Raw genomic sequence first — 27,925 nt, 5'->3', positions numbered from 1 at the left:
TAGAATGAGAGCTTTGGAAAAGACCTGAGATAATAGTAGGTGTCATGCCCGTGAGCGGGCCCCCAAATCCTAGCAGCCTCATGCCCAGCAGGGTCAGACCCTAGTGAGCCGCAGGGGTCTCAGTGACTGATTGATCAGAAGAAGTCACACCTGTTTTCTTAGTCGGCCTTGATCTGGAAACTCCTGTGGAAACCAATTAAGCACGACAGACCCCAAGCCTCCACTGACCGTCCAGTGGAGGCTGTGCGTGACCCTTCTGAGCAAAGCAGTGCGGTCATTGGCCTGTAAGCTGCAGTGCTTGGCATGTTCATTTACAGAATTTCATGGAATTAAAAGACTAAAATGTCTAGGAAATTAAAACAAATGATATAGTCTTATGCAAAATGAGGCTAAAGATAAGATCCCATTAATAGTTTCTCTGAGGAAACAAACAGATATCCTGTTTTATTGGTTTGTTTTTGTTTTTTTGCCTGTCTTTATCATGAAGAGATTTCTCATTCAAATTCTTTTTTCTGGTGATGAAAAGAAATTTTCCAATATGATTTCATGAGCTTAAAACATAATGATTTTAATTGAGGCGTGTCTTGATAGCCTACATTGTGAAGCGTGTCCATGGTCATCCCCCTAAGGAGCTGATTTGGCTGGAGCGTGGCACCGGTCACGTTTAACACACCTGACGGTAGCTCCAGTTGGAATTGACTTGGTGGCAACTGGCAGTGTCACACATGAATTTAAAACATATTTGAGGTAACATTCAAAAAAATTGATGCTTGAAAATGACTCTACATTTCTTCTTCTTTTTTTTCCACATTTCTTCTATTGTAGGAAATGTGAGACTACTGGAACAAATTCTGAATAGCCAGGAGACTCTGACCAGAAAAAGCGAGTCTTCTGATAAGGGCTCACTGATTCCACCTAGCCGAGCATGGGATCCTGAGAGGAAAGACAGGTAAAATGGAGAGACTGGGATGAAAATGTCGTTGGACTTTCCTTAGGAATCTCTTTAGTAAGTCGGCATTGCTTTTAACAAAGCCGGCAGGTTTAGTTATGACTTCCTGCTGCTGCTGCTGTAGCTTCCACTGTTGCTTATTTATGAAATGAATGGGTTTCTTTGTCTCTGAATGTAGATGACTAATTCCTGTTGAAATTGTACCTGGAATTTGATTTAAAAAATAACTTAATGCAGAGTAGGGAGACGAATGGAATAGATTTATGGAACAGGCAAAATAAGGATGGCCATGAGTTAATGCTGTTGCAATTCAGTAAAATGGGGGCGTGGGAGATTTATTACAGTATTGTGTTTTTGTGTATGTTTGAAATTTTATGTACTAAAAAATTGTTAAAATAAAGTGTCATCCACCTATGCCAATGTCATGACCATCGCAATAGATATGAATGGAGGACCAGACCTGACCTCCTCTGGCTCCCTTGTTGCCAAGAGGCAGGGGTCAGTGAAGCCTCCATGGCCCATGCTTCCTCACCTGTTTGGACTCTGTCTGTTCTTCCCATGCTGGAGGTCAGCTTCTGTTATAGCACGGTGGTTTTTTTTGTTTGTTTTGCCACAAGTTGTTTGTTTAACAACTTTCCTGGACTAATTTTGTATAGTATGTATCTTTGTTATATGTAGCTACAGAGATCTCTGGCTAGCTTAGTCAGCTAATGAGGGAAAGTGATTTCCTTAAACTTGAACTATTAAGTCTCCCTACTTTTGTCAAAAGACCCTGTATGTGTATGTGTGTTAGGGCATGCTTTGAGTGGTCTGGGGGTTTTTGTCTGGCTTTGCTTTACCTCCCTTTCCCCCTTGTACAGAACTTGAGGTCGGCTAGACATGAGAGATTAGGGCCTTCTGAGACCTCTATTGCACATAGCCTGGCATGTGACCCACTAGATCCCAAGGACTATATTGGAACGTTTTTTGTGTTTTTTAAATTATTTTATTGGGGGTTCACACAGCTCTTAACACAACCCGTACATACATCGATTGTGTCAAGCACATTTGTACATTTGTTGCCATCATTTTCAAAATATTTTCTTCCTACTTGAACCCTTGGTGTCAGCTCCTTGTTTTCCCCCCTCCCTCTCCCATCCATCCTCCCTCATAAACCCTTGATAATTTATAAATTTTTTTCATGTCTTACACTGACCGATGTCTCCCTTCCCTTCACCCACTTTTCTGTTGTCCGTCCCCCAATATATTGGAGCTTTTTAAAGTCCCTTGTAGACATCTCATTCTCCAGATTTTAAAGGCTTGTTCGCTGACATCTTGTTTGCCTCAGCTGGTACAGCCAGGCCATGTAGCTGAGGTGTTAAACAGGAATCACTGGGGCTTTTCAGTGAATGTCGCAGGGGAGGGTTTCCCCCGAGCTTCCTCTGAGTCAGGTCAAATACACTTGAAGTCCCATGAAGGCAGATTCTGGGGGATCTCTTAACAGTTCTGAGCCACGATTGGTAGCTGTTGATTTTCAAGGCAGTAGCATGGAGGCGAGATGGGAATGTGGCAAGTTAAAAGTGCCATAAAGCATATTTTTCTAAACTAAGATTCAGCTTAAAAAATGTATTACTTATAAACTTTTGTTTAATTCCCAGAGTTCTGAACAATTTGACTTTAACAATTTTTTGCCAGTGTCCTTGTTACTCAATAGGAAAGAATGTATTTTCAGACATTCTCATTCCCTGATTCTGGAAATACTCCCTGTTACTTGCTTTTTTTTAAGGCAAAGCATTTTCCTGCCCTTTTCCTGCTACCCACCAATCTATCTGGCAACGTTGTCTCGTGACTTAGCTTTTTATATGTTTGATCACATAAGTAATTCATTCCACTGTACAATTTTAATGTATAACACAATATATATATATATATGATTTAGTTCTTACATTCATTGACTCTGAAACTTGGGGAAATTTTTACATTCTTCTATAGCCTTGGCACTCTGCCTTCTCAACCATGTCCTTCCTATGACGAGCGAGGGACAAGTAAGGCGGTTCCTCGGCACGCTGAAGAGGATCGTGACCGAAAGAAGAGTGCAACCAGCGGCATGCTTCAGGTAAAGCGGGGTAGGATTTTAAATCTGGGGATGGAGATGAAAATTATGACAGCATAAAAAGTTATGAAGACACAGTAAAGATGAAAGACGCAGTTACTGAAGAAGACTGTCAGCCCTATTGTGTTAGTCCAGGTAGACTAGAGAAATAAATCCAGGGAGTCTCATGTGTATAAGAAAATGCTCTCTATGTAAGAGCAATTGAACATTGAGGAAACACCCCAGCCCAGCCCAGCCCAGATCAAGTCCATAAGTCTGATATTGGCTCATCTGTCCGACAACAATTCATAAATTCCTATTCAGACTCACTAAACACATGCAATGACACCGAATGCAGGAAGATCACAGGCCAGTGGGTGGAAAGTCTTGTGGATCCAGTGGTGGTGGAAGCATCTCAGCGCTGGCAGGGGTCTCCACGTGGCTCCTTCAGCTCCAGGGCACTAGTATAGCTCTATGTGTCTTGTCAGCTGCAATGTCTCCGAGGGAGTCAGCCTGTGCTCTGCCTCCAAATGAGGTCATCAAGCTGCCACCTGATTGCCAGGCTAAACTCCACTTCTTCACTCTTAATCCTCTCAAAAGTGACAGCAGATTATATAACTACCACACCTACCTATGAGGGGGCTTTACAAAGTTCGTAGAAAAATGGCAATAAGAGATAATGTAATTATTTGCTAAATTTCCTGAAGCCCCTTTATACTTCTTGTAGAAAGCTTTTGAGAGGGCAGGACTGAGCCACACGGCCACCTCTCGCTTTCCATCTTGTTTTACAGAGGGAGGAAGGAGGAATTGATTGCCATACCTATCAGTGGCCACCTTGATCCTATTTAGTTTTGGCTTTGGTCACCAGATACAACTCTTAATGGTCATGAGACAGCTTAGCGCTGCTGGGAATATTCTAGCCCCACCTCCTTTAGAGCTCATTTTCCACTTCGAAGTGGAAAGCATTCATAATCACTGTGTATTCTTCTGTGGCTCTTCAATTTGACAAATCTAGGTCCTAGTATATGTTGGTACCGCCTATGACACCAATAATAGTAACAGCTTTAAAAAAAATTTTAACCGTCAATATGAGTTTTACATGGTTCCATCCTTTTTTTAAAAGCCAAAAGAATCTTTGATTATGTCAAGGCTGACTGATCTTCCCCAACATCCACTGAAATTTCAATCAACTAAACCAACAAGGTCCATAGTGAAAGATGCTGAGAAGATTCTGCGAGGCGTGCAGAATAATAAAAAGGTGCTTGAGGAAAACCTGGAAGCTATTACCCGTGCAGAGGACGGCGCTGCCGTGTATTCCTTTATCAGCGCGCTCTCCACCAACAGGTAGGGCAGCGAGCACTTGTCAGTCGGCCTTTTTATTTCCTTAGCACCTCGTCTGCTCTAATGGTAGAAAAGCTTGTTTATTACCTTTGAAGCTGTGAGTCTTGTTGCTATGTTGGAATGTGAACATACTTATATACATGGAATTAATCATGGAAATTTGCTTATACTTAATTTTTTTTCTCTATGATACACGTCTTCTGGGATCCACATGTATTTTTCAAGCACTGATCTTTCAGACGTTTGGGTGAAGTCTAATAACACTGGTGTTTCCTTCCCAGATGAAGGCTGTTAGGCTCGTGGTAGAGTCAAAACTGGGTAAGAGTTAGATCTGATCCAGGTTCTGTCCTCAGGAGAGTAAGTGCTAATTTAAGGGAAATCTCTTGCTGTTTTGCAGAGAGATGTCAGAGAAGATTCGAATTAGAAAGACAGTAGATGAGTGGATAAAAACTATTTCTGCAGAAATACAGGTATGTCTAGAAAAGAATTAAGTGGCTTGCAATTTTAAAATATCACACACTACTAAAAGTATTTCTTATACATAAGTCCACTTAGGGATTCCTACTTTAAGTCTATTCCTCTTTACATTTACTTAAAACAATTTAATTTTCTCTACCAAGTGCTATATTTCATATTATATCATGTGCATAATGTGGATTGGTGGAAGGTAACTACTAAGGGAAAGTGTAGCAAAAGCCCTAGAAAAGACATATGCTTGCAAAGATGTTTTGAGACCAGGGATTTGGAAGCAAGGTTATGATGTTTATAAAGGTCACAGTACATCTTCACACATAAGCATTGTAAAAGTGCGGGAGAGTCATTCTTTATAGACGGTTTGTGGAAATGAAAGATTTTAACAGTTTCAGCTCTCTGGATGGCAGAGCAGAAAGGGTTACTGTGCATTGTATTTTGTTTATCTTGGAGTGCCGGTGCTGTTTTTGCTTGATGGTGAGCCGTGGTTTACATATGTGCTTACTTACTCACATGGTAACTAGGTCAAGTGTCAGTTTTGTTTCCACTGAAGTAAATATTGAAGTATGTTTTAAAATGTTGTCGTGTAGGTGTATGTCTCTAATGCAATTATCAACTATACATATCATCTACTATATAGTACACAGGAAAACTCTGAGTCAGAAGACTTAGCATCTAGTTCAGGCAATATATGTTGTGTATATCATGAATCTCATGCAAAATACATTGATCAGAATCATCCAGTCATTTTAATTAAAGTAAATTTGTAGTTGTATTACAAAATTGTTCCTTTTTCTGGAGACTTTTGTTTAATTTAAAATTTTAGCTGTTGCTATATTTGTAGCAACACCAAGAAGAATGAAGTGGTTTATAGTGAAAACTGCCTTCCCAACTGTGCTGGTCTGGATTACTGGACACAAACCCAGAGACAGACACTCACGTGTGTGCTTTACATTAAAGAGTCATTGTATACGAACCTCAGAATGCCTGGATTTTAATTTCAGGACAATGTTTTTTGTTTTTATTCTTTACTTTCATAGTTATCAATACATATAACAACCAAAATATATTAAATATATACTTGGAGGGTGGAGGGAGAGTGGGTTGGAAAGGGGAACCGGTTACAAGGATCTACATATAACCTCCTCTCTGGGGGAAGGACAACAGAAAAGTGGGTGAAGGGAGATATCGGACAGTGCAAGATATGACAAAATAATAATTTGTAAATTATCAAGGGTTCATGAGGGAGGGGGAAGGGTACAGGGAGGGAAAAATGAGGAGCCTGATGCCAGGGGTTTGGGTGGAGAGCGTATGTTTTGAGAATGATGAGGGCAATGAATGTACAAATGTGCTTTACACGATTGATGCATTTATGGATTGTGATGAGTTGTATGAGCCCCGAATTAAATGATTTAAAAAATTAACTAAAAAAAATATATATATATAATTTGCTATTTTTTAAAATGTAACCAAATTGTCACCTTCATCCATGGTTTGCTCTTCCAATATAAACATGAATTTCATAGCTTCACCATTGACATAGCAAGCAGTGTACCCCCAAATTGCTGAATTTCCTGGCTACTCAGTGCCAGAGATTTATTGGGATTTTGCTGGATTGCATAAAGATTTGATTGGCCAACAATATGAGTAATGATATCCTTTGAGAAAAAATGTCTAAAATATTCAACAGGACATTTTACTACCCCAGAAGAATCTATTTGTCCTAACGATTCAGGCATAGATCTAGCTGTACCGTCTCCAGAAATGTGCCGCCAAAGAGGAATTCTTCGATTTCTTAATGTAGATGCCTTTGAACTTGTAGTTTTTGGAATTGATTCTTCAACTTCAACAACTGAAGTTTCTGACTCATCTTCACTAGTATTACCATTACTAACTATGAGGTCTTCTAATTCATCCAAGTCAGAATAACTGGGCGTATATTCGCTTCCTCTCATGGGAAAAAATACTGTTATCAAAATAGTTTGAATAGCAATATAATTAAAATTTTATATTGTAAAATCAAAAATTTAAAATATAATACACATTTTATTTACCAGTTTCATCCATATTAGCTTCTGACTCCATGTCTGAGTCTGTACCGCATCCATCTAGGCCATAAATTTGCCATTTTCCATAAAACAAATCACAATCCATGCTGTGGTAATTTTTGTCACCGTCAATTCAAAAGATAAACGTAATGAATTCGTTACGTTTTGAAAAAGCGAAATGTATAATAAATGTTTTTTATGAGTATTACACCTTTGACATAAAAATTAGTTTTATGAGCACATACAAAAATATCAACACTAAAATTTCACTAGATTGAAAATTATCGTAAAATGCACAGACCGTCAATGACCACTTAACCTCAAATGCACAATCGATCAAAACATGCGCCACTGTTCAAGCATTTTGCCGCTAAAATGCGTGACTAGCGGTATGCATTTGTACTAGTAAAGTGCGCCGATTTCCTCGACATTGTCGTCGGCTCCAAAAACTTTATAATTTCGGTACCGGATACATTTTAATTAAACGTTATGAAAACGTCGCACTCGGTGTTATAGGGTTAAGAAAACATCCAGCCCAGTCCAGATCAAGTCCTTAAGTCCGATATTAGCCCATATGTCTGATACCAATCTATAAAGTCCTCTTCAGACTGATGAAACACAGGCCAGTGGGTGGAAAGTCTTGTGGATCCAGTGGCCATGGAAGTGTCTCAGCGCTGGCAGGGGTCTCCACGTGGACCCTCCAGCTCCAGGGCTCTGGTTCCATCAGCATAGCTCCATCTGGCTTGTCAACAGGGATGTGTAGCAGAGAGAGTGTGTCTGGCCTCCAGTGAGCTATTTATCTGATTGATGGGCTAGTCTCCACCCCTTCCTAAAGTTGGCGTAGATTATGTAACTGCCACACTAACCCTGTGTCTCATCTACTACATCCCATCTGCCCCCACTCTGTATACTAGTCTTTTTAGCTGAAACTCCATAAAATTTTTCTTCATGTGAAAGCCAATATACTTTTTAAATGAAGTTAAATATTAAACTATATTTTTGTAAAATCAGAAAATAAACTAAAATCTTGTTACATAAAAATATTGCCACTTATGTGCATTCTTATTCATTTTTTGATTATGTTAAGGATGAGCTGGCAAGAAAAGATTATGAACAAAAGAGATTTGATCAGAAGAATCCAAGGACCAAGAAAGTGCAAAATGTGAATAAAGATATGAAGACCCACAAACAAGATAAATCTGTAAACAATGCCATAATTCCTGGGAAACACTGTCAAAAACAAACAGCGGAGCATTTTAGAAATGTACCTGTGAGAAACATGTCTGTCTCAAACTTACAGAGAGAGAGAAAAGAAGTAAGATTCTAATCTGGTTTTATGACATAATACTGTATTATAGTACATCATGTCCATCTTGATATAAATGATCGACTGAAAAGGTTAAGAATGTGCAGGACTGTCCCCATGTAAACCATCTTTAGAATGTTGCTGCTTAGGGGTGTGGATATCTGTAGTGTGGAAGACGTTACACAAAAATACATAGTTCCTTCTGAGCTGTCAAGGCAGAGAATCAATGATTGTTGGTTGTAGTAGGTATATCTAGGGAGCACTTTGTTAAAAAATTAAATCGTTTAGGTAATAATATTCACACTTGTAGTTCATCTTTGTGTGTGTACACGTATCTGTATGGTTATCTATTTTGCCGTTTAACAAATGTATGTTTTATTCCTGAGGCATAGTACTAAGTGCTAAGGAGGGGATATTTTAGCTGCTTTAAGTAGTAAATTTCCTAAACATGAGTTTTTAGGAAGCTTAATGAGGCTCATGGTTAGCCACAGATGGGATCGAGAATAAAGGAAGTCATTCAAAGACTGATAGCTATCTCTGTTGCAATTGAATGTTTAAAGATGTTTGATACTGAGAATATACTTAGTGATGTAAGAATAAGAACCTTAGTGTTTTTAGATGGATGACGCTCTTATTTAATTTTCATGCTTTTAAAAACCATGTTTGAGAACTACGTCCAGATAGCCCTTAAGAAAAGTTCCTTGGAACAGAGGATCTTTCTCACTTCACGAGTCTCAATGTGCTAGTTCAGCTCTGAAAATGAGGGGACTGCTTGCTGAGTGACTTTTCTCCATGAGTTCCATAGCTTTGTGTGCACAGGGCCTTTCGGAAGCAGCCACAGTGAAGCGCGAGGAGAGTCGTATGTTGCAAATCTACGGGACACCGGTCTACCAGGGCCATCGCAGCACTCTTAAAAAAGGGCCGTACCTGAGATTTAATTCTCCTTCTCCTAAATCCAAACCGCAGAGGCCAAGAGTCATAGAACAAGTTAAAGGTAAGGACCCCCCCTTTTTTTTTTGGTAGTAAATCTTATATTGTATGATACCAGTTTAATTTGTACATTTCCAAATACAGTTCAAAATATATGATGCTTTTTGGGAGGGATAAGTAATTCCTTCTGTGCGAGGCAGGAAGATTAGAACTTAAAGATCAAGGCACTAAGGTAGAAAGGAAGACGTGGAAGAAAAGTAGGAATCAATGGTGTCTTCAGATGAAGCATCCACAAACTTGGCTTAGGAAGTGATAACTCTCGAACAATCTGATCACCACCCATGTGTCAGTTTGCCATACCATGGAGGCCTCCCTGCTGCAATGATGTTGGAAGCTTTGCCAATCAGATTGCATGTGCCAGGCATGGTGGATGTGTTTGAGCAGAACTTCTGGACTAAGACTAGGAAGAAAGTCCTGGTTCTCTAGTCCTCAAAATTAGCCCCTGAAAACCTTATGACTTATAACAGAATATTCATTGTAGTGCTTTTGGTTGGGAAGCACTCAGAGTACCCAGTGGCCACAGTAATTACTTCAAAGTAATTTTGAAGATGGTACAGGACTTGCAACATTTTGTTTTCATGGGGTCACCCGTGAGTGGGTCAGAGCTGACTCAGGAGCAACTGGCAACGAATTATTCTAATGACCATCTAGAGGACATGGTTCTCCGGTTTTTAGGAAAAGGATATCAGCCGTGTGGTGTGCACTATCGTAAGCGTGCTTGTGGGCACTTTCAAAGGCTAGTTCGTTTGTTCTCGAACACCTCAGGTGGCAAAGACGAAATACTCCGTTACTTGTGTTTCACTGCATATTTTGCTTCCTAACTCCCATGTCATTGGCTGCACCTAACCGTACCTGGCATTTCTCAGTTTCACCTCTCCAAAGGAACAGCAAATTTCAAATATATTTCAAATATATTTCTATTTAGACATACTTTGTAGGGATAAAACTATAAAATGATATTAACTTGTATAAAATTTTAAGAGGATAAATTCACCTTTGAAGAAGAAAGTAACAAGTTCAAAAAATAGTGCCTGAATAGTCTTCAGAATCTCTTTTTTTACATGCTACATCGCAATTGCTTTATTCAAACGTTTTTGGAAAATGTATTTGGTTCATATATAATTGTGAATGTGTTAAAGCTCATTCTTTTAAAAAATTCATTTTATTAGAGGCTCATACAACTCAACATAATCCATACATGCATCAGTTGTGTAAAGCACATTTGTATATTGATTGCCCTCATCATTCTGATAACATTTGCTCTCCACTTAAGCTCCTGGTTATCCTCATTTTTTCCTCCTCCCTCCCCGCTCTCTCCTCAGAATGTTGGCTCACCGTTTTTCTCTAGTCAGTTTATTTTATCATAGTATTAGTTACAAGATGCACATATCTTCAGAGATTGGCAAACTGTGACTTTCAGGCCAGCGGCCTGTTTTGTAAATAGTTTTATTGGGACACAGTCATACACATTTGTGTCTGTATTGCCTGTGTTAGCTTTCATGCTAAAATGACAGAAGCCAATAGTTGTAACTAAGAACATTTGACTTACATATTTGAGTTTGTTTTTGTTTTGTTTTTTAAGAAAAAGTTTACCAACTCCTGATCTATATGCATCTTTAATTTTGATTTTATTTTTTACTGTATCGAATGAGATTTTTGTGTGAAGAAAGAGTATATTTCTAGATGATTATAAAGTAGAAGTTCAATTAAAAAATCATTTTATTGGGGGTGCATACAACTCTTATCACAATCCATACATCCATCCATTGTATGTCAAGCTCATTTGTACATTTGTTGCCCTCATCATTCTCAAAACATTCGCTTTCTGCTTGAGCCCTTGGTATCAGCTCCTCATTTTTCCCCTTCCTCCCCACTCTCCTCTCCCTCATGAACCCTTGGTAATTTATAAATTATTATTATACACTGTCTGAAGTTCACTATTTTTAATATCTGCCTTTGATGATTATTATAGGCACTAAAGTAAAGTCAATAAGAACACAAACTGACTTTTACACCACACAACCTAAGAAGGCGGAATCTAAAGGACAGCGTTCTCTTACTGCCCTGCCGCATGATGATCAGCAGCAGTATTTGTTTAGCCCAAGTAGAGAAATGCCTACTCTCTCAGGTACACTGGAAGGCCATCTCATTCCTATGGCGATACTTTTAGGTAAGAACCAACAAAGCATATTGGAGTACGATTTGTATCAGTAATAGCAGAACTTACAAAAAGGTACTGCCACCAAAGTCCCCTGCTTTTGTCTGTCGGTGCTGCTCTTATTCGTGGAGCGGCCCTCCCTCTGGGTCCCTACTCTGCAGCTTCTGAAACGAGGGTGCTTTGCTACAGTACGACAGAAAGCATTCTTCTAGTATTTTGCATTTTGCTGTAGGGAAAATGGAAAATTTGATATATCAGCATTAATAATAATTCAATAATTCTGATTAGCTTGTTAATACTATATATTAAAGAAAATTCTTCAAAGTATCTTTTGTATACTTGGTAATTATGCAAAAGTTATGTGCTTGTTTATTCTATTCAAGGAGTTTTGGTTGTACTGTGGGTTAGGTGTAGGACTGCTAATAGCAAGGTCGGTGGTTCAAAGCCACCAGCAGTTCTGAGGTAGAAAATGGGCCTATTTGCTCTTTTAAAGATTAACAGTCTTGGAAACTCTGAAGGTTGCAATGAATCAGAATCGACTTGATGTTGTTGGGTTTGTTGGTTGGTTGGATTGGTGTTCCCTTATGTGAGGCAGTTCATCATGGTAAAAAGGAACAAAGTACTCTTGCCCTCACACTTCACATCCACTTAGCCCCTTTTTTCTTCTTTTTGTATTATTGGTTTTCCTTTCTTAATTTTGATGGATGTGTTTAAGAATTTTTTTTTTGTAAATATAAGAGATTTTTTTTGGTACTGTATGTTAATAACATGTCATCTTGTGTGCTAGTCTGGATTGACTAGAGAAACATCCAGGGAGAGTTTCATATATATATATGAAAGAGCTTTATGTAAAAGACCAGTTGAATATTCAGAAAACATCCCAGCCCAATCCAGATCAAGTCCATTAGTCCGATATGTCCTATGCCACTCTATAAAGTCCTCTTCAGACTCAAGAAACACATGGAATGATTCTGAATGCAGGAGGATCACAGGCCAGTGGACGCAAAATATTTTGGATCCAGTGGCGGTAGAAGCATCTCAGTGCTGGCAGGGGTCTCTCCATGGCTCTTCCAGTTCCCAGGGCATGGGGTCTAGCAGCATAATGCCATGTGTCTTGTCAGTAGAGCATCTCTCAGGGAGTCAGCAGAGAGAGAGCGTGTGTGTGTCTCCTGCCTCCAATACAGGAGAGAGAGAGTGTGTCTCTGCCTCCAATACAGGAGTTTCCAGAATTCTCAGGAGAAGGCCATGCCCACCCAGAAGCCTCATTGGCTATGACCTGATTGACGGACTAGACTCCACCCCTAACCCTTCACTCTTAATCCTCTCAAGTCCCAATTTGACACCAGATTATGTAACTACCACATCTTGCTAGCTGATGTCTGTTCTGAAGAGCCTTCTCGATTATTCTTAGACTAACATTTATCAAGCCCCTTTTATGTGCCAGGAACAGTTCTGAGCACTTGACTCATTTATTCCACCTTATGAAATTGGTGGTAATTCACTCATTCTACAGATGAGGAACCTGAAGCAGAAAGGGGTGATGGGAAGTGTCAAAAGCCACGTCGTCAGCAGGATCAAACCCAGGCAGTTGGACTTTGGAGTGGTTTTAGTGAGTTCGCTGTGCTGCCCTCCTTTACCTTGAAGTTCAGGGAGTAAGTGAAACTCTCGAAATGAAAGCCAACACTTTAAAAAATCATTTTATTGGGGCTCATACAACTTTATCACAATCCATATATACACCCATTGTGCCAAGCACATTTGTACATTTGTTGCCATCTTCATTTTCAAAACATTTTCTCACTACTTGAGCCTTTGGTATCAACTCCTCATTTTTCCTCCCTCCATCCCTTATGAACCCTTGATAATTTATAAATTGTTGTTACTTTCCCATGTCTTGTACTGTCCGATGTCTCCCTTTACCCCCTTATCTGTTGTCCATCCCCCTGGGAGGGGGTTATAGGTAGGTCATTGTGATTAGTCTCCCCTTTCTCCCCCTACCTTCCCCAACCCTTCCTGGTATAGCTACTCTCTCTATTGGTCCTGAGGAGTTTATCTGTCCTGTATTCTCTGTGTTTCCAGCTCTTATCTGTACCCATGTATATGCTCTGGTCTAGCCAAATTTGTAAGGTTGAATTAGGGTCATGGTAGTGGGGGTGAGGAAGCATTAAAGAACCAGAAGAAAGCTATATGTTTTATTGGTGCTATACTGTACCCTGACTGGCCTGTCTTCGCTCCACGACCCTTCTGTAAGGGAATGTTCAGTTGTCTACAGATGGGCTTTGGGTCTTCACTCCACACTCCCTGCCTCATTCACAGTGATATGATTTTTTGCTCTGGGTCTTTGATGCCTGATACCTGATCCCATCAACACCTCATGATCACACAGGCTGGTGTGCTTCTTCCATGTGGGCTTTGTTGCTTCCCTACTTGGTGGCCACTTGTTTATCTTAAAGCCTTTAAGACTCCAGATGCTTATCTTTTGATAGCCAGGCACCATCAGCTTTCTTCACCACATTTGCTAATGCACCCATTTGTTTTCAGCGATCGTGTTGGGAAGGAAAGCATCTCAAAGTGCCAGATTATTAGAACAAAGTGTTTTTGTGTTGAGGGAGTACTTGAGTAGAGGCCCAATATCCATCTGCTTCCTAACACTAAACCTATAAATATATGTACATAGATCTATTTCCCCATCATCATATATAAATGACTGGAAAACACTCGTAAAGGTCAACATATAGACTTTAAACTATTTATAGGCTTTTCTTTTTTGTTTTGTTTTTGTTGTTATTATTTTATTTTCTATTGTTGCTTTGTTTTGTTTGGTCTTGTGTTTGTGCATATTATTATCTCTGCATGTCTGTCTAGATAAGATAGGAGGGATAAATAAGCCAGAGGAGGAAAAAATGGTACTACAGTTTCCAGGGGACATGGGAAAAGTGGGAGGCGGGGGAAAGGAAGTGGATGTTAATAGACCCTGGGACAAGGGAACAACAAATGACTGAAAATTGATGGCGAGGAGGGTGTAGGTGGTCTGGTAGGGCGTGACCTAGGGCAATGTAACCAAGAGGAATTACAAAAACCCCGAATGAATGCTGAACATGAGAGTGGGACAAAAGGAAAGTTAAAGGAAATAGAGGAAAGAGCTAGGAGGCAAAGGGCATGGATAGAGAGCTAACACGTTTGTAAGAGCTATTACAGTTTCTAAATGGTTGACTTACGTGCTGTTGGTAGTCAGGCACGAATGCTTTGTTGCTAGGCTCACTGTGTAGAAATGTATTTCACTGTTGATCTGTTCCCATTTGAGAACAAAAAGAATCCATAATAACACGCTTCAGTTCTGGCTGTGCGGTGATAATCTGTTAAGACCCGGGGGAAAGTTGCATTATCACATCACTAAACCTATGCTCGTCAATTATGGATCCTGGAAGTACGAGTGGAGACTAGCGTTCTTTTGTGGGTGAAATTTGATAGTGTACATGAAGTATGTGTACCTACAGTTATTTATAAAGTTGGCCATTGCTGAAAAGGTGATGTGAATCTGTTGATAGTGGTGATGTTGGAAGAAAAGAGACTGTCAGATAGTATTTCCTTTCATAAGAGAATTTAGCCACATAGATCTAGGTATTGTATTAAATTTTCCCATTTATATTTGAATAGTTGACTAATTCCCTTCCCCAAACTTCTTAGGACAAACACAGAGTAATAGTGATTCCGTGCCACCTGCTGGAGTGACTATAAGCAAGCCACACCCTCTAACGGTGACGACCTCTATTCCGCCATCATCTCGAAAACTAGAGACCGGCATCAAGAAACCTAACATAGCAGTTGTCGAGATGAAATCAGAAAAGAAGGATCCTCCTCATCTTACTGTGCAGGTATGCCAGGGAACGTGAGCAACAGTTTGATGGAAAATTCTTTTGCTTAACATTTGTGCTTAAGATGCACATATTTCTGGCAACCTTAGTTTTTAACCCTTTGTTCTTTAAAATGGTGGTATTGTTGGGCTAGCGCCTGTTCTGCATGACTCTACTTTGCAGGCTGTGAGGTGTTTCCACGTGACTACATGATACTCCAATGGAACTGCTGAATAATGTATTATAATTAAGTTTAAGAGTTATTGTGTGTGATACAAAGCTAATACTACAAATTTTATTCCAATATATTGAATAGAGTATTCAAGTTGTCAGCTGTTTCCAAGTTAATGTATAATTTTAATTATTTTCTAATAAAAATGAGTTAAATTAATTCTCTTGAGGAATAGTATCAGATTTGTATCTAATACAAATTTACTATTAAAAAGCTTTATATTTCTTTGATACTTGGATAATTTTGATATCTGACAGAACAGTGGGGGGAGTTGAAAAATTAAAGGGTAAAATATGCATCCATTGTAGAAAACAATATGGCATCATCTCAAACAGCTGGGAATAACAATTCCAGACAGTCCATCAGTCCCTCCCCTAGGTGGGTGAAGAAGTGCGAGTCATAGCCTGAGCATACCTGTGCTACACCCAGGTGCATTGCAGCATTATTCACAGTAGCAAGAACATGGAGACAGCCTACATATGCCTATCAGTAGAAGAATGGATAGAGAAACTCTGGCACATCCTCCAGATGGAGGATGGGTGTTAAGTTTGGTGTGATGGCTGCTAGTAACCATGAGAGAGAAGAGTAATCAAGGAGTGGTGAAGGGGAAACTTTTGGGAGTACTGACTCATTGTTTAAATTGTTGACTACAAAATTGATGATCCTAAAGGGACCCCCCGCCCCACACCTTAATAATTTTTTTTAATCCTGAAATAAGCCACACAAAAAAGAAAAAGTTAAAGGATAGTCAACTGGTATAAACAAAATTTTATAAATAGCCTCTGTTACTCAATATAATATGCCATGGAAACATCATAAATAGGTGAGAGGTGACAGGATTATTATAAAGGAAACAGTGTATGTAGTTACTGGGTTACTTAGAAAACTCAAACTCATTCTCACCAAGTCGATTCCAACTCCGAGCAGCCTGTGGGACAAAGTAGCACTGCCCTCGCGAGTTTTCCAGACTGTCAGGCTACCGGAGTGGACAACCGTGCCTTTTTTCCATGGACTGACTGGTCATGTCCAACTCTTGAGCCTGGAGTGCTCCACCAGCGCTCCCTAATAACTGGTTGCAATGTGGGAAAAGAAGGTCAGGTTTAACCTCTAGCCTTCTACCATATCGCCTGTGAGTTCCAAATGGGCTGTAGGTAAAAGTCTAATTAGAAAATATATAAACCTAGAAGAATTAGAGTGCTATTGGTTTAATTTTATAAAAGCAAACCCTGGGTATGAGAGAAGAACACTTAGATAAGAAAAAAAAGGGATAAGAATCTAAAACAAATATGTCTAAAAAAATCTAAATAAAAAGGAAAATAACATACACATGAAAGGAATGTATTAGTAGTATAGGATTAGATCTACATGAAAAAAATATAGCTGCAAATCCAGAAATATTCAAAGGACATGAAAGTATAAATGAGGACATGTAATTTACAGCAAGAAAGCTGAATAATCATCCTACTAGTCAAGATAATGCAAACTAAAATCACAACAGTGCACCTTCATCTTTAAATTGTTAATACCGTGAAAAGCATACTATACAATTTTGGTTAAGCATTGAATAAAAGTTGATTGTGTATTTGATAATATAACTAGAGTACATTAAAAATTATAGTTTGGCAGAAATTATGAAGAGCTCAAATATTCATATCTATGACACAAGGCTATATATATGTTTATATGATATTTGATACTTGACCATAATTAAATAAGTCAAAATTTTGGGAAAATTACATATATAGGATGTTTTTAATAGTAATATTTGTGATAGTAGCAAAATTTGGAACATCCTAAATATTTATGAAGAGAATGATTGGATAATTAAGATATGTGTACTTGTTGAGATATTCTAAAATCATTAATATAATTATCAAGTTCACAAGGTGGCTCGACTCTACCAGCATCTCTGTCAGAGACACATGGCAGTCTGCTTCCGTGGAGACAGCAGGGGGAGTCAATTCACGGCATTGGTTTTGTTTTAGTGTTCTGGCACATGGCAACATGATTAAGTTACACATGGCATAATAACAACGAAAAATTAAGAAAGAAAATATTTTAGATTTGAACTGTATACCAATCTAATGGATTTTGTATTTTACCCTTTACTTTCTGAATTCTGTAACATGTTTTTTGTACTGTAGAAGTTTTGGCATTGACTTCACAATAAAGAATTAAAGGGCCTATGTTGTTCTCAGCATCTAGGTTGATAAACATAGTTATTGGAGTCAGAAGGGTCAACAGAGTGATGTTGGATTCTGTTTCAGGTGTTACCCAGTGTCGACATAGACAGCATCTCTCATGGCAGTGTTAGCACCAGTCCGTCTCTTCCCAGTCCCAGAGAAGCATCCTCTCCTCCTCTGCAAACCTGGATGCAGGTATTTTTCAGAATCTTATCCAATTGTTTTCTGGAATTTCCGGCTACTGCTAATCTATATACACGTGGACAGAAATTGAGAATCATTAACAACTAGACCAGTAAACAACACATTTCTTTATAGATGGTAAGAAATTGAAGTTGAGAAGGATTTTATTCGCCTTAGGTCAACAACCAATGGCCATAGAAGCAGCAGTCAAGGAATCAGCCGACACAGTGCACTGGGCATGTCTGCTCTAACAGACTTCTGTGAAGTGTCAGGATACAGAGCTGTCACTTTGACGACTAAGCTGTGCCTCGCCCACACCATGATATGTTCAAATGCATGTGAAAGTTGGCCAGTGAAAAAAGAGTCCTCCCTTTGACCTATTTTAAAGTTGTTTCAGTTTTAAAAAAGTGGAGTGGAAATGTACGTGAAGTAAGCCTCTGAGTTCCCAATAGCCTTGCTATCATGTAGCACGCATTGGAAAGTAGATTATTGCAGATCCTGTGAAGTAAGCCATTTGAGCTCCCTTTTGACCCACTTTAAATTTGTTCTCGTTTTTTAAATCTTCTGCTTTCTTTTTGATTGAGGTTTTTCTGTTTTATTTTATTATTCTTGTTAGGCTTTTGGTTGTTGTTTTCTTTTTAAATGCTTTTCTGTGAAATCCAGGAGAGGTGAATCTATAGCCAATAACTAGATTCATGGTTTCTTAGGGGCATGGCATGGAAGGTTGGAGGGAAATGAGGAGCTAATAACAATGAGTATAAGAAGGAAGAAATATTCTAAAATTGATTGTGGTGATGATTGTACAACTCTTCATAATATAACTGAACCATTGAAGTGAATAGTTTGTGAACTATATGCCAGCAAAACTGCTTTAAAAAAAAGTCCAAAGAAGAATTGATAAATTTGAATTATGATGCTGGCAAAGAATATGTAGCTGCCGTGAACTTCCAGGAGACTAAATTGATCTTCCTTGGAGTAGTAAGTATAACCAGAATGCCCCTGAGAAGCGCGGCTGGGGGTTTTGTCTCCCTTATTTGGAACACATTACCGCAGGGGCCAATGGCTGGAGAAAGACATCATGTTTGGTCAAGTTAGATCGATGGAAACCCCCACACCAGCACTAATAGCAAAGTTTGAAAAAAACAAAAACAAACCCACAACAGAAAATAACAAGTCTTGGAGAGGGTGTGGAGAGATTGGAACCCCCGTTCACTGCAGGTCTGACTAACACATTTCAACCCTGTGAAAGCAGTATGGCACTTCCTATAAAAAATCGGGACTAGGAATCACCATACGGCGGCCCAGCATCGCTCTTAAGAAACAGGAGCCATAGCATGAACAGATGTGTGCACACCCGTAGTCATCGAATCACTAGTCAGGATAGCAAGGTGAAACCACCGAAGTGCCCATTGAGGAACACATCAATAAATAAAGTGGTATGTAAGATAATTATAGAGAGCATTACTAACGGGTTGAAGAGGGGGCAGGATCTGCAAGGAGAAAACATACCCAAAAGGAATAACCAAAAGTTAGGGCTCGAGGGTCTGCAGAAGAGACAGACACTCCAGAGCCCAGAGGCTTATTGGGGGCAGGCTTAAAGACTTTCCCTGCACGCAGCCTGGCACAGGTGACAGGATTCTACAGAAGAACAATGTACAATTCCTTAAGAGTACAACAAGGAGCATTAGCACTTCAAGTTTTTCATAGACAGGAGGGAAGGATGAGGCCGGGAACCTACAGAACTGCTAAGTTTTCAGGTGGCTGTTTTCTGCAGCTTTTCCAGGGAACAGAGGCTAAGTGTCCATTTTATCTCAGATGGAGAGACAGACCAACAGTCGTGTCAGTCAGCTCCCCAGGGTGAGCCGTCTGCAGGTGTCCACTGCCTTGGGCCAGGAAATGTGGGGGTCCTGTCCTGTCTGCCTAAGGAACAAACCGCTTTTCCCCCACACTGGTACATACACAACACAATGTTAAAAAATAAAAGATGAATCTGTGAAGCATCTCATAACATGAATGAACCTGGAGGATGTTATGCTGAGCGGAATTTGTTAATCACTAAAAGATAAATACTGTTTGAGACCACTATAAAAAATCAGTATGCTCATCACTTGATTTAAACACATTGTTGATAGATTCCTGGTCAGAAGAACTGATATATAATTCTTCACAGCTCTTGAATGGTGATCTAATGGTTTGAGGATAAATTTAGATTTCATTTACCTACTAAAATCACTTCAGAAACATGATACTTTAAAAAAAATGAGCAAGGCAGTATAATTACAAATTAATTTTTTTTTTTCACAAGAGAAAAGCTTGTAGTTAGTTCAAGGATCGTTTGCTGCCCCTTAGGAGCGTTTTCCAGTCCAGTCTGTTGGGGCACCACGCCCTGGCCCCAAAGTCCACTTTCAGCATTCCCTGGGGACCTTGCCACTCCATTCCCTTGCTGTTCCGCTGCACTCCCCCAGTGCTTTGCCTCGGTGTGGTGGGATCAGGTCAGGTGCAGTTCCCACACTGTGTCTCCGGTGCTGTCCCCTGTACCGCCCTTAGTCACTGATTGGCATCATTTCTCATAGTGGGGCCAGCCATGTTGTTCTCTCTGTGGACTGGCTGCTCTACTCAGGAACATCATCCTCACGGCCTGGTGGGCCAGGCTGTGCTCCACTCTCTCCTCCTGCCCCTTCATCTGCTCCCGTGTGCTCTGATCAAATATGTCCATCTCCCGGAGCTGCAGAGTCAATGTCGTCCTTTGGAACAAATTCTTTTCGGGGGAGGGGCAGGAATCCACTTAATTTATGGTGCTGGGGCCAGTCTCCCAGGCCTCTTACAAATTTATATTATGGTTGGAAATATGTATGAATTTTTCAAAAAGATTAAGCTCACCAAAATATTTTTGAAAATGCCATTTCAGACTTCAGAAATTATGAAGTTAGATGAAGAGGAAGTAAAGTTTCCAGGAACTAACTTTGATGAAGTAATTGATGTCGTACAGGTAACAAAGCTTAGAAATCACGAGGAGCTATTTTTCCTTGTGGTGGGATATCTTTTGACTGTCAATATTATGTGAAAGTGTTCTGATAGTCTTATTTTTACTTTTGAGGTAAATATACTTTCATTTTTAAGAAGGTCGTAAGTTTGTTATGTGTGTGTGTGTGTGAGTGTTATGCTATAGTAGAGTATTTTCTCCACCTCTATCACCAGTGCCTTTTCGCTCTCTCTTTTCGCTGTTAGCTCTTCCTGACTGCTGCCTTGCCTCTTCGCCCGAGGTCTTGACTTCCTTCTTTCTTGCTTTCTGGAGCTTGCCTCACGCCTGTCTTTTTCTCACTCTGTCACATTTATTTTAAAGTAGTTGAGAGATCACCAGTTGATCTGCCATAACGAGAAAAAAATATTGTGAAAAGACACAGAACCTTTTACGAAACAAAAATACCACAATGTGAAGCTATTGTCTTTCAACATCTTCTCGTCTAGGTCTATACTGTTCTGAAGTTGGTGTTTCTATCTCTCATCGTTCCCCTAAAGAATTCCGTACTCTTTGACTGACACCACATCAAAACGGCAACTTTAGCATCCTCAAATTCAGATTGTGTTCCTTTTTAATGTTCTTGAGTTTGGAGAAAACAAAAAAAAAAGTCTGAAAAGGGAAAGAACAGAGTTTAGGGTGAATATGGGCTTGGGTTTCCTTCACGAAATTCTCTTAGGACAAGCTTGTCTAATGAGCAGGTGAACACTGTCATGCTGGATAAAAATGCTTCAACACAAATTTCTTAGCCCTTTCCTCACCAGAACTGTTGACTTTCTTATCACCTTCTCAGAGTAAACCCGTGCAATTGCCCTATGTCCTTTCAGAAAAATCTATCAAGATTATTCCTTTGGAGTCCCCTAAAACAGTTCCCTTAGTCTCATCTGACCTCTCTGCTTTGAATGTAGCTAGCCCAACAGATCCTCTTGGAAACCACTGTTTTGATCGACAGACTTTGTCTTCAGATCCATGCTGGTATATTTATGACTTGTTCCTGGTTGCTTATCTGTTCCATCACCTTATCTCCATCCGCTTTGATCTTGTTTAAAAGACTATTGAGCTAGCTGATCTTCTTGCAACGCCTCGGGCACCCATCGAGCAGAAGCTTGCTGAGGCCAAGGTGCCTGCTTAAAATGGAGCCAGCTTTAATGATGTAAGATCACGACTACACCAGCTACTGCGTCACTGGTACCTTTGTAGTCCTTTTCCACCAGTGTCTGGACTTTAGGCACAGTCTCTTCATTTGTCAGCGCTCACCACCTTTCCTTGCTTGCCTGTGGGTTCTTTAAAATTCATTTATTTATTTTTAACAGTTTAACCGACATACGTCTCACATGTTAGACATTTCACTAGTTTGCTCACCTTCATACAAGTTGGGGAACCATCACCACATCAATTCCAGGCTTTTTCTTCTTCAGTGTCCTTAATGTTGTTAGGTCTCCATTTCCCGCCAACCTCCTCTGCTGCGTCCCTTTGAAACCACTAATTCAGTTGTTGCCTCTAGGTTCACCTATCCTGGGTCTTCTCTTTGAGGTCTTATCAATCTTCCGTAAAACACTTGACCCGTCTAGAAACTGCTGTTTTAGATGGGACAACATTCCTGTAAACTTACTGCAAAGCTTCGGTGATTTGAGGAGATGTCTATTGAGTTTTGTTAAAATGTTGGCACTCACCCTGACACTAAAAGTGCCCTTTTGGGAAGACATCTAGCATGACTAAGTCAAGGGTGTGACTGAGAAAGCTTGACTGCGGCCCGCCACTGGTCTCAGACGTGTTTAAACACATTGTGTTTGAACTCAGCCTGTTTGGGGACAAAATAATTGTGCAGTTAAGTCACATTCAGTGTGATTTGTAAGACTGATCTATATATTGTGAACAATGCGATAGAGTAGCTAATTAGAAAGGCTGGTAGATAATTTAGAAATGTTGGTCAATTCTCTTAGCTAAGCACTCTCCCTATATTTGACCCTCAAGAACTATTAAACAAATAATTTAATTGATACATTTTTATTATTGATGACAGGTTTTTACTGTTACAGGAAGAAGAGCTGCGTGATGAAATTCCAGAAGACCCCGAGCCAGTTCTGGAGTTTAGCCGAAGTGTTAAAGTTGCTCCTACAAAATACAGTGGCCCTCCGTTTCCACCGGTTGCTTCTGAGTTTGAGCACACTGCTGATAACCTTGCTAAAGTAATTGAGAGACAGGAAACATTGGAAAATCGCTTAATTCAGTGGTGAGTTAGCAATGGCGTTAGCCCATCACATCACCACCTACCATCCGGTTCCTTTTACATGCACTTACTACAAACAGGGCACTTGGCGAGGGTTTTCACATATTTTAACTTATCAGGGCTAGTGTGAGCCCATTTCTAGTTTTCAGAAACCTCTAGGAAGTTATGGAATAAGCCATGTAACTGAATACTAATGTAGTTACCAAAATTAGGTTTAAAATTGTTTATGACGATAATATATCGGTACAAATAAAGAGAGCAGGATACTCACATTATAAAGTCCTGATGAGCAGGAGACAAGCTCACTGCCATCGAGTCGATGCCAACTTGGTTCAAGATCTGCCCTGTGAGTTTGTGAGACTTCAGCCCTGTAGCGGAACAGAGGGCCCCGTCCCTCCGATGTACAGGAACAGCGTGTGCCCAAACCCCTCCATTTAAATGAACATATATGTGCAGAGATAAAATCTAGGAAGCAAATTGTTAACTGGTGTGTCCCTAAATTTGGGATTATGTTATTACCAAAAGAAAAAAAAGGTTGTATGTATTTTCTGATATTTTTTGCATTGACTATCTATTACTTGTATGATAATAAAACCCAAAAATGTATGGTTAAGCACTTGACTCCTCCCTGGAAGGTGAACGGTCCGAACCTCCCAGCTTCACCATGAGGGAGCCATGTGGCACTCGGCTCTCCTGTCAGAAGGCAGCCTTGAAAACCCTACCAGGCAGCCCGCTCTGCCCTGTACGCGGTAGCAATGGCTTGATTTGATTTGGCGCTCAAGGAGTGTCGTTAGAAGAGATCTATTGCATCACAACTCAGTCTTACGCAAACTGAAAAAGAAATATATTTTTCTTCCCTTTATAAGAGGAAAACCCCCTACCACATCTGACAATACTTGTTTCCTGAACACTGGTCTGACCAGGCTTTTTTCTAGCTTTGGTCTTACATGGTGTTCTGTGTGGGCTCACAGAATGGGGCGTCAACCATTTTGGGTGCCCGCTACACCAGTGATCACTCATCCAGCCTTTATTTTGAATTTAGGGGATCTGTTAAACTTCTAGCTAGGCTGATCTGGAAGATTTTAATATGCTTCTATAAGCGTATCTTCCACCTGGAGATTCTGGAGCTGTGGTTTATCTTGCTGGCAGGTACATGCTACATTTTCTCTATTTCCAGATCCAACTTTCCGAGTGACTGCTTTCATATGTACATTTTTTGTGTCCCTGGGTAAAACCTAGGAGCCCTGGTGGCGTAGTGGTTACATATTGGGCTTTGATCTGCATTGTCGGCAGTTCAAAACCACCAGTAGCTCTGCTAGAGAGAGACTGGGCTTTCTACTCACGTAAACATGTACAGTCTCGGAAACCCACAGGGGTCACTGTGAGTCAGCACTGACTCCATAGCAGTGAGTTTGGGTTTTTTGGTGTGGGGAAACCTTATTGGTAAGGTTAGTATGCCCAACAGTTACACATTTCTTTCAAATTTCAGAGTCTTTAATTTTTGCCTCTCAGGGTCGAACAAGAAATAATGGCAAGAATTATCTCTGGGCGCTTCCCAGTCCAGGAACAGGCCGTACCTAATGTCAGTCTTTCCGTCAGTGAGGAAAGTGAGCCATCGGCCTCTAACAATGGTAAGTGAAAGGGGATCTATTACCTTTTTCTGTTATTAAAAGACAAAGCCTTATGAATTTATAGAGTTTAGGGGGCAGTTAAGTCCGGGAATGACAAAAGATCCACTCTTTGCTTTAATTTCACTGCATCCTGCTTCTCTGTGGTGGAGGTCCTCTCTCACTTGTATTGCATGCTCCCAATTCCCAGCCCGTTCCCACGGCACCTTACTATCTGCATCTCTCTGTGAGAATAGTCGTCAGATTATATTTCGGTGGGCTGACGTACCTGCGTTACGTACTACACTGTGCGTTACTCAGGACTAGGGCTCTTTCCCCTTTGGTGCTAACCCGTGTTGAGCACCCGAGAAGGGCCAGGTGGGCAGTGAATGCAGAAAGGGGCCTCTCTGTGGGGCAGCCCCTTCTGTTCCGCCTCCATGTGTGCAGGGTGTACTTGAATTGTAGTAACATTCACCAGTGTGAAGTGTACAACTGTTGCTAAGTTTTGACAAGTGCATATTACTGTATTTTACACAATCATGATACTGGAAAACATTTCCATTATCCCCCAGATATCCCTGTGCCACTTTGCATTCAATTCCTACCATCTTTCTATCACTTTTCAATGATTCCAGACAGATGGAATTATATGTTTTGTAGCCTTTTGTGTCTGGCTCCTTAGAGTTAGCATAATGCTTTTTTCCCCAACGCTTTTATTGGTACATAATTTACATATCATGTAATTCAGTAGTTCAGTCATTCAGTCACATCAAGGAGAATTATGCAGTCACCCCCACATCAATTTTAGAGCACCCCCTCCCCATGGTTAAGTCGCCTTTCTAGTGCTCGCTCCCCCCAGCAGAAGCATCAAACTGTGAAGCTATCTGTTTGGATTGTTTTTCAGATCATTTTACTGGTGGCTCTTATAGCTCTTAAAACAATCCATGCATCAGTTGTATCAAGCATATTTGCACATATGTTGCCCTTATTATTTTAGAAACATTTACTTTCTACTGGAGCCCTCTTTATCAGCTCTTTTCCCCTCCATCTCGCCCACCTTTGTCACCCCTTGATAAATTACTGTATATACTCGAGTATAAGCCGACCCAAATTTCCACCGTGGCACCTAATTCTACCACAAAAACTGCATTAAAAATGTGCTGAAAAACTTGGCTTATACTCAAGTATATATGGCATAAATTATTATTATTTTCATATCAACACCAACTGCTGTCTCCCTTCCCCCACGGTTACTGTTGTTTGTCCCCCTGTGTGGGGGGCCGGGAGGGTGGTGGTGTTAATGTGTCAATCATTGTCAGGTCAGCATAATGCCTTTTTGATAGTCAATCATGCTGTTGTGTGTGGTAACGTTTGTGACCTTGGATAGCTATTCCAGAATTTGCTCTCCATGTACCAGTGGATGGGCATTTGTATTCTTCGTACGTTTGGCTGTTGGGAATAGATAAATTTTATGTAGGCACCACTCTCCATCTCTCTTGGCCATGTGGCGAATGTGTGTCCAACTTCTGTAAACTTGTTTTCCAAAGTGTGTGTTTGCCTTGGATTTGCCTGGTGGGCTTTGTGTCACAGAGCTGATCTAATGTTGGTTATAACAGAGCATTGAATACAGGAATTGCAGCGTGCCAGGTTTTGATGGGGTAGCTTCAGAGTAAATTCTTAGTACTTTTCCCACAGTAAGTGAGTCTGAGACACGTGTACTCATTTTTTAAGGACATGTGGATATTGTTGCTGCAGATGTACTACTTCAGAAGGACTCTTTGGAGAAGGCTACGTCCCCAGAAACGTTTAGATCAATGTTGTCGCAAATGGGCAATGCCACTTTCAAGGCAGTGCTGGTAAGAGCCAGGGAGCTGCTACTTATAATTACCTACTTATTTACAAAAGCAGCTCCTTACATTTTTTAAAATTTAAATCATTTTATTGGGGCTCATACAACTCTTATCACAATCCATGCATACATTAATTGTGTAAAGCACACTTAACACATTTGTTGCCCTCATCATTCTCAAAATTCTCCTTCTGCTTGGGTTCCTGGAATCAGCTCATTTTCCTTTTTTCCCTCCCCCTCCCTCCTCGCTCCCCCCTCCCTCATGAACCCCTAATAATTTATAAATTATTTTATCTTGCACTGCCCAGTGTCTCCCTTCACCCACTTTCCTGTTGCCCACCCCCGAGAGAGGAGGTTATATGTAGATCCCCGAGATCTATTCCCCCTTTTTACCCCACCCCCTTCCCTCCCGGTATGGCCACTCTCATGCTTGGTCCTGAGGGGTTCATCTGTCCTAGATTCCTTGTGTTTCCAGATCCCATCTGTACCACTGTGCATCCTCTGGTCTAACCAAGTTTGCAAGGTAGAATTGGGATCATGATAGTTGGGGGGAGGAAGCGTTTAAGAACTAGAGGAAGGTTGTGAATTTCATTGTTGCTACACTGAACCTTGAATGACTCATCTCCCCACTTGCCCTCTGCAAGGGATGTCCAGTTGTCTACAGATGGGCATTGGGTCCCCATCATGCGCTTCCCTCATTCACGATGATATGATTTTTCCCCCCACCTTTGGTGCTTGAAACCTGGTCCCCTCGGCCCTTCATGATCACACATGTTGGTGTGCTGCTTCCATGTGGGCTTTGTTGCTTCTGAGCTAGATGGCTGCTTGTTTACTTTCAAGCCTTTAAGACCCCAGATGCTATATCTCTCGATAGCCAGCCACCATCAGCCTTCTTCACCACACTTACTTATGCACACATTTGTCTTCATCGTTTATGTGGGGAAGGTGATCACACAATGATGGTTTTTGTTCTTTGGTGTCTGCTACCTGATCCCTTCGAAACCTCGTGTTCACTTAGGCTGTGTACTTCTTCTCTGTGGGCTTTGTTGCTTCCAAGCTAGATGGCTGCTTTGTTTGTCTTCAAGCCTAAGACCCCAGATGCTTTATCTTTTGATAGCCGAGCACCATCAGCTTTCTTCACGTTTGCTTATACACAGTCTGTCTTCAGCGATCATGTTGGGAAGGTGGGTATCATGGAATGACTGTTTAGCTGAGCAAGGTGCTCTTGTATTGAGGGAATGCGCGCGAAGAGACCCTACATCCACCTGCTACTCTACTACTGAACCTATAAATTATGTACATAGGTCTATTTATCCCATAATCATTAATATATTTACATACCGCATATACTCGAATATAAGCCGGCCCGAGTATAAGCCGAGGTACCTAATTATTACCTGGGAAACCAGAAACACTGATTGACTCGAGTATAAG

At 40.5% G+C, this 27,925-nt stretch overlaps 1 protein-coding gene across 3 annotated transcripts in view; it reads left to right on the top strand.

Annotated features, from left to right (window-relative positions):
* KIAA0586 (KIAA0586 ortholog) overlaps positions 1-27,925 on the top strand; it is a 127,135-nt gene that overhangs the window by 14,342 nt on the left and 84,868 nt on the right. For all 3 annotated transcript variants that reach the window (XM_075530943.1, XM_075530945.1, XM_075530944.1), the window contains 12 exons: positions 826-949; positions 2,921-3,044; positions 4,144-4,364; positions 4,759-4,831; positions 7,968-8,195; positions 9,006-9,180; positions 11,149-11,346; positions 15,022-15,209; positions 17,688-17,798; positions 20,695-20,775; positions 22,845-23,038; positions 24,548-24,666. In XM_075530943.1, coding sequence (XP_075387058.1) covers positions 826-949; positions 2,921-3,044; positions 4,144-4,364; positions 4,759-4,831; positions 7,968-8,195; positions 9,006-9,180; positions 11,149-11,346; positions 15,022-15,209; positions 17,688-17,798; positions 20,695-20,775; positions 22,845-23,038; positions 24,548-24,666 — 1,836 coding nt within the window. The remainder of the gene's footprint in view (positions 1-825; positions 950-2,920; positions 3,045-4,143; positions 4,365-4,758; positions 4,832-7,967; positions 8,196-9,005; positions 9,181-11,148; positions 11,347-15,021; positions 15,210-17,687; positions 17,799-20,694; positions 20,776-22,844; positions 23,039-24,547; positions 24,667-27,925) is intronic.

This window comes from Tenrec ecaudatus, chromosome 14 (genome assembly GCF_050624435.1).
Source record: "Tenrec ecaudatus isolate mTenEca1 chromosome 14, mTenEca1.hap1, whole genome shotgun sequence".
In the NCBI taxonomy this organism is placed as follows: domain Eukaryota; kingdom Metazoa; phylum Chordata; class Mammalia; order Afrosoricida; family Tenrecidae; genus Tenrec; species Tenrec ecaudatus.
This window is presented reverse-complemented; position numbering and strand designations above follow the sequence as displayed.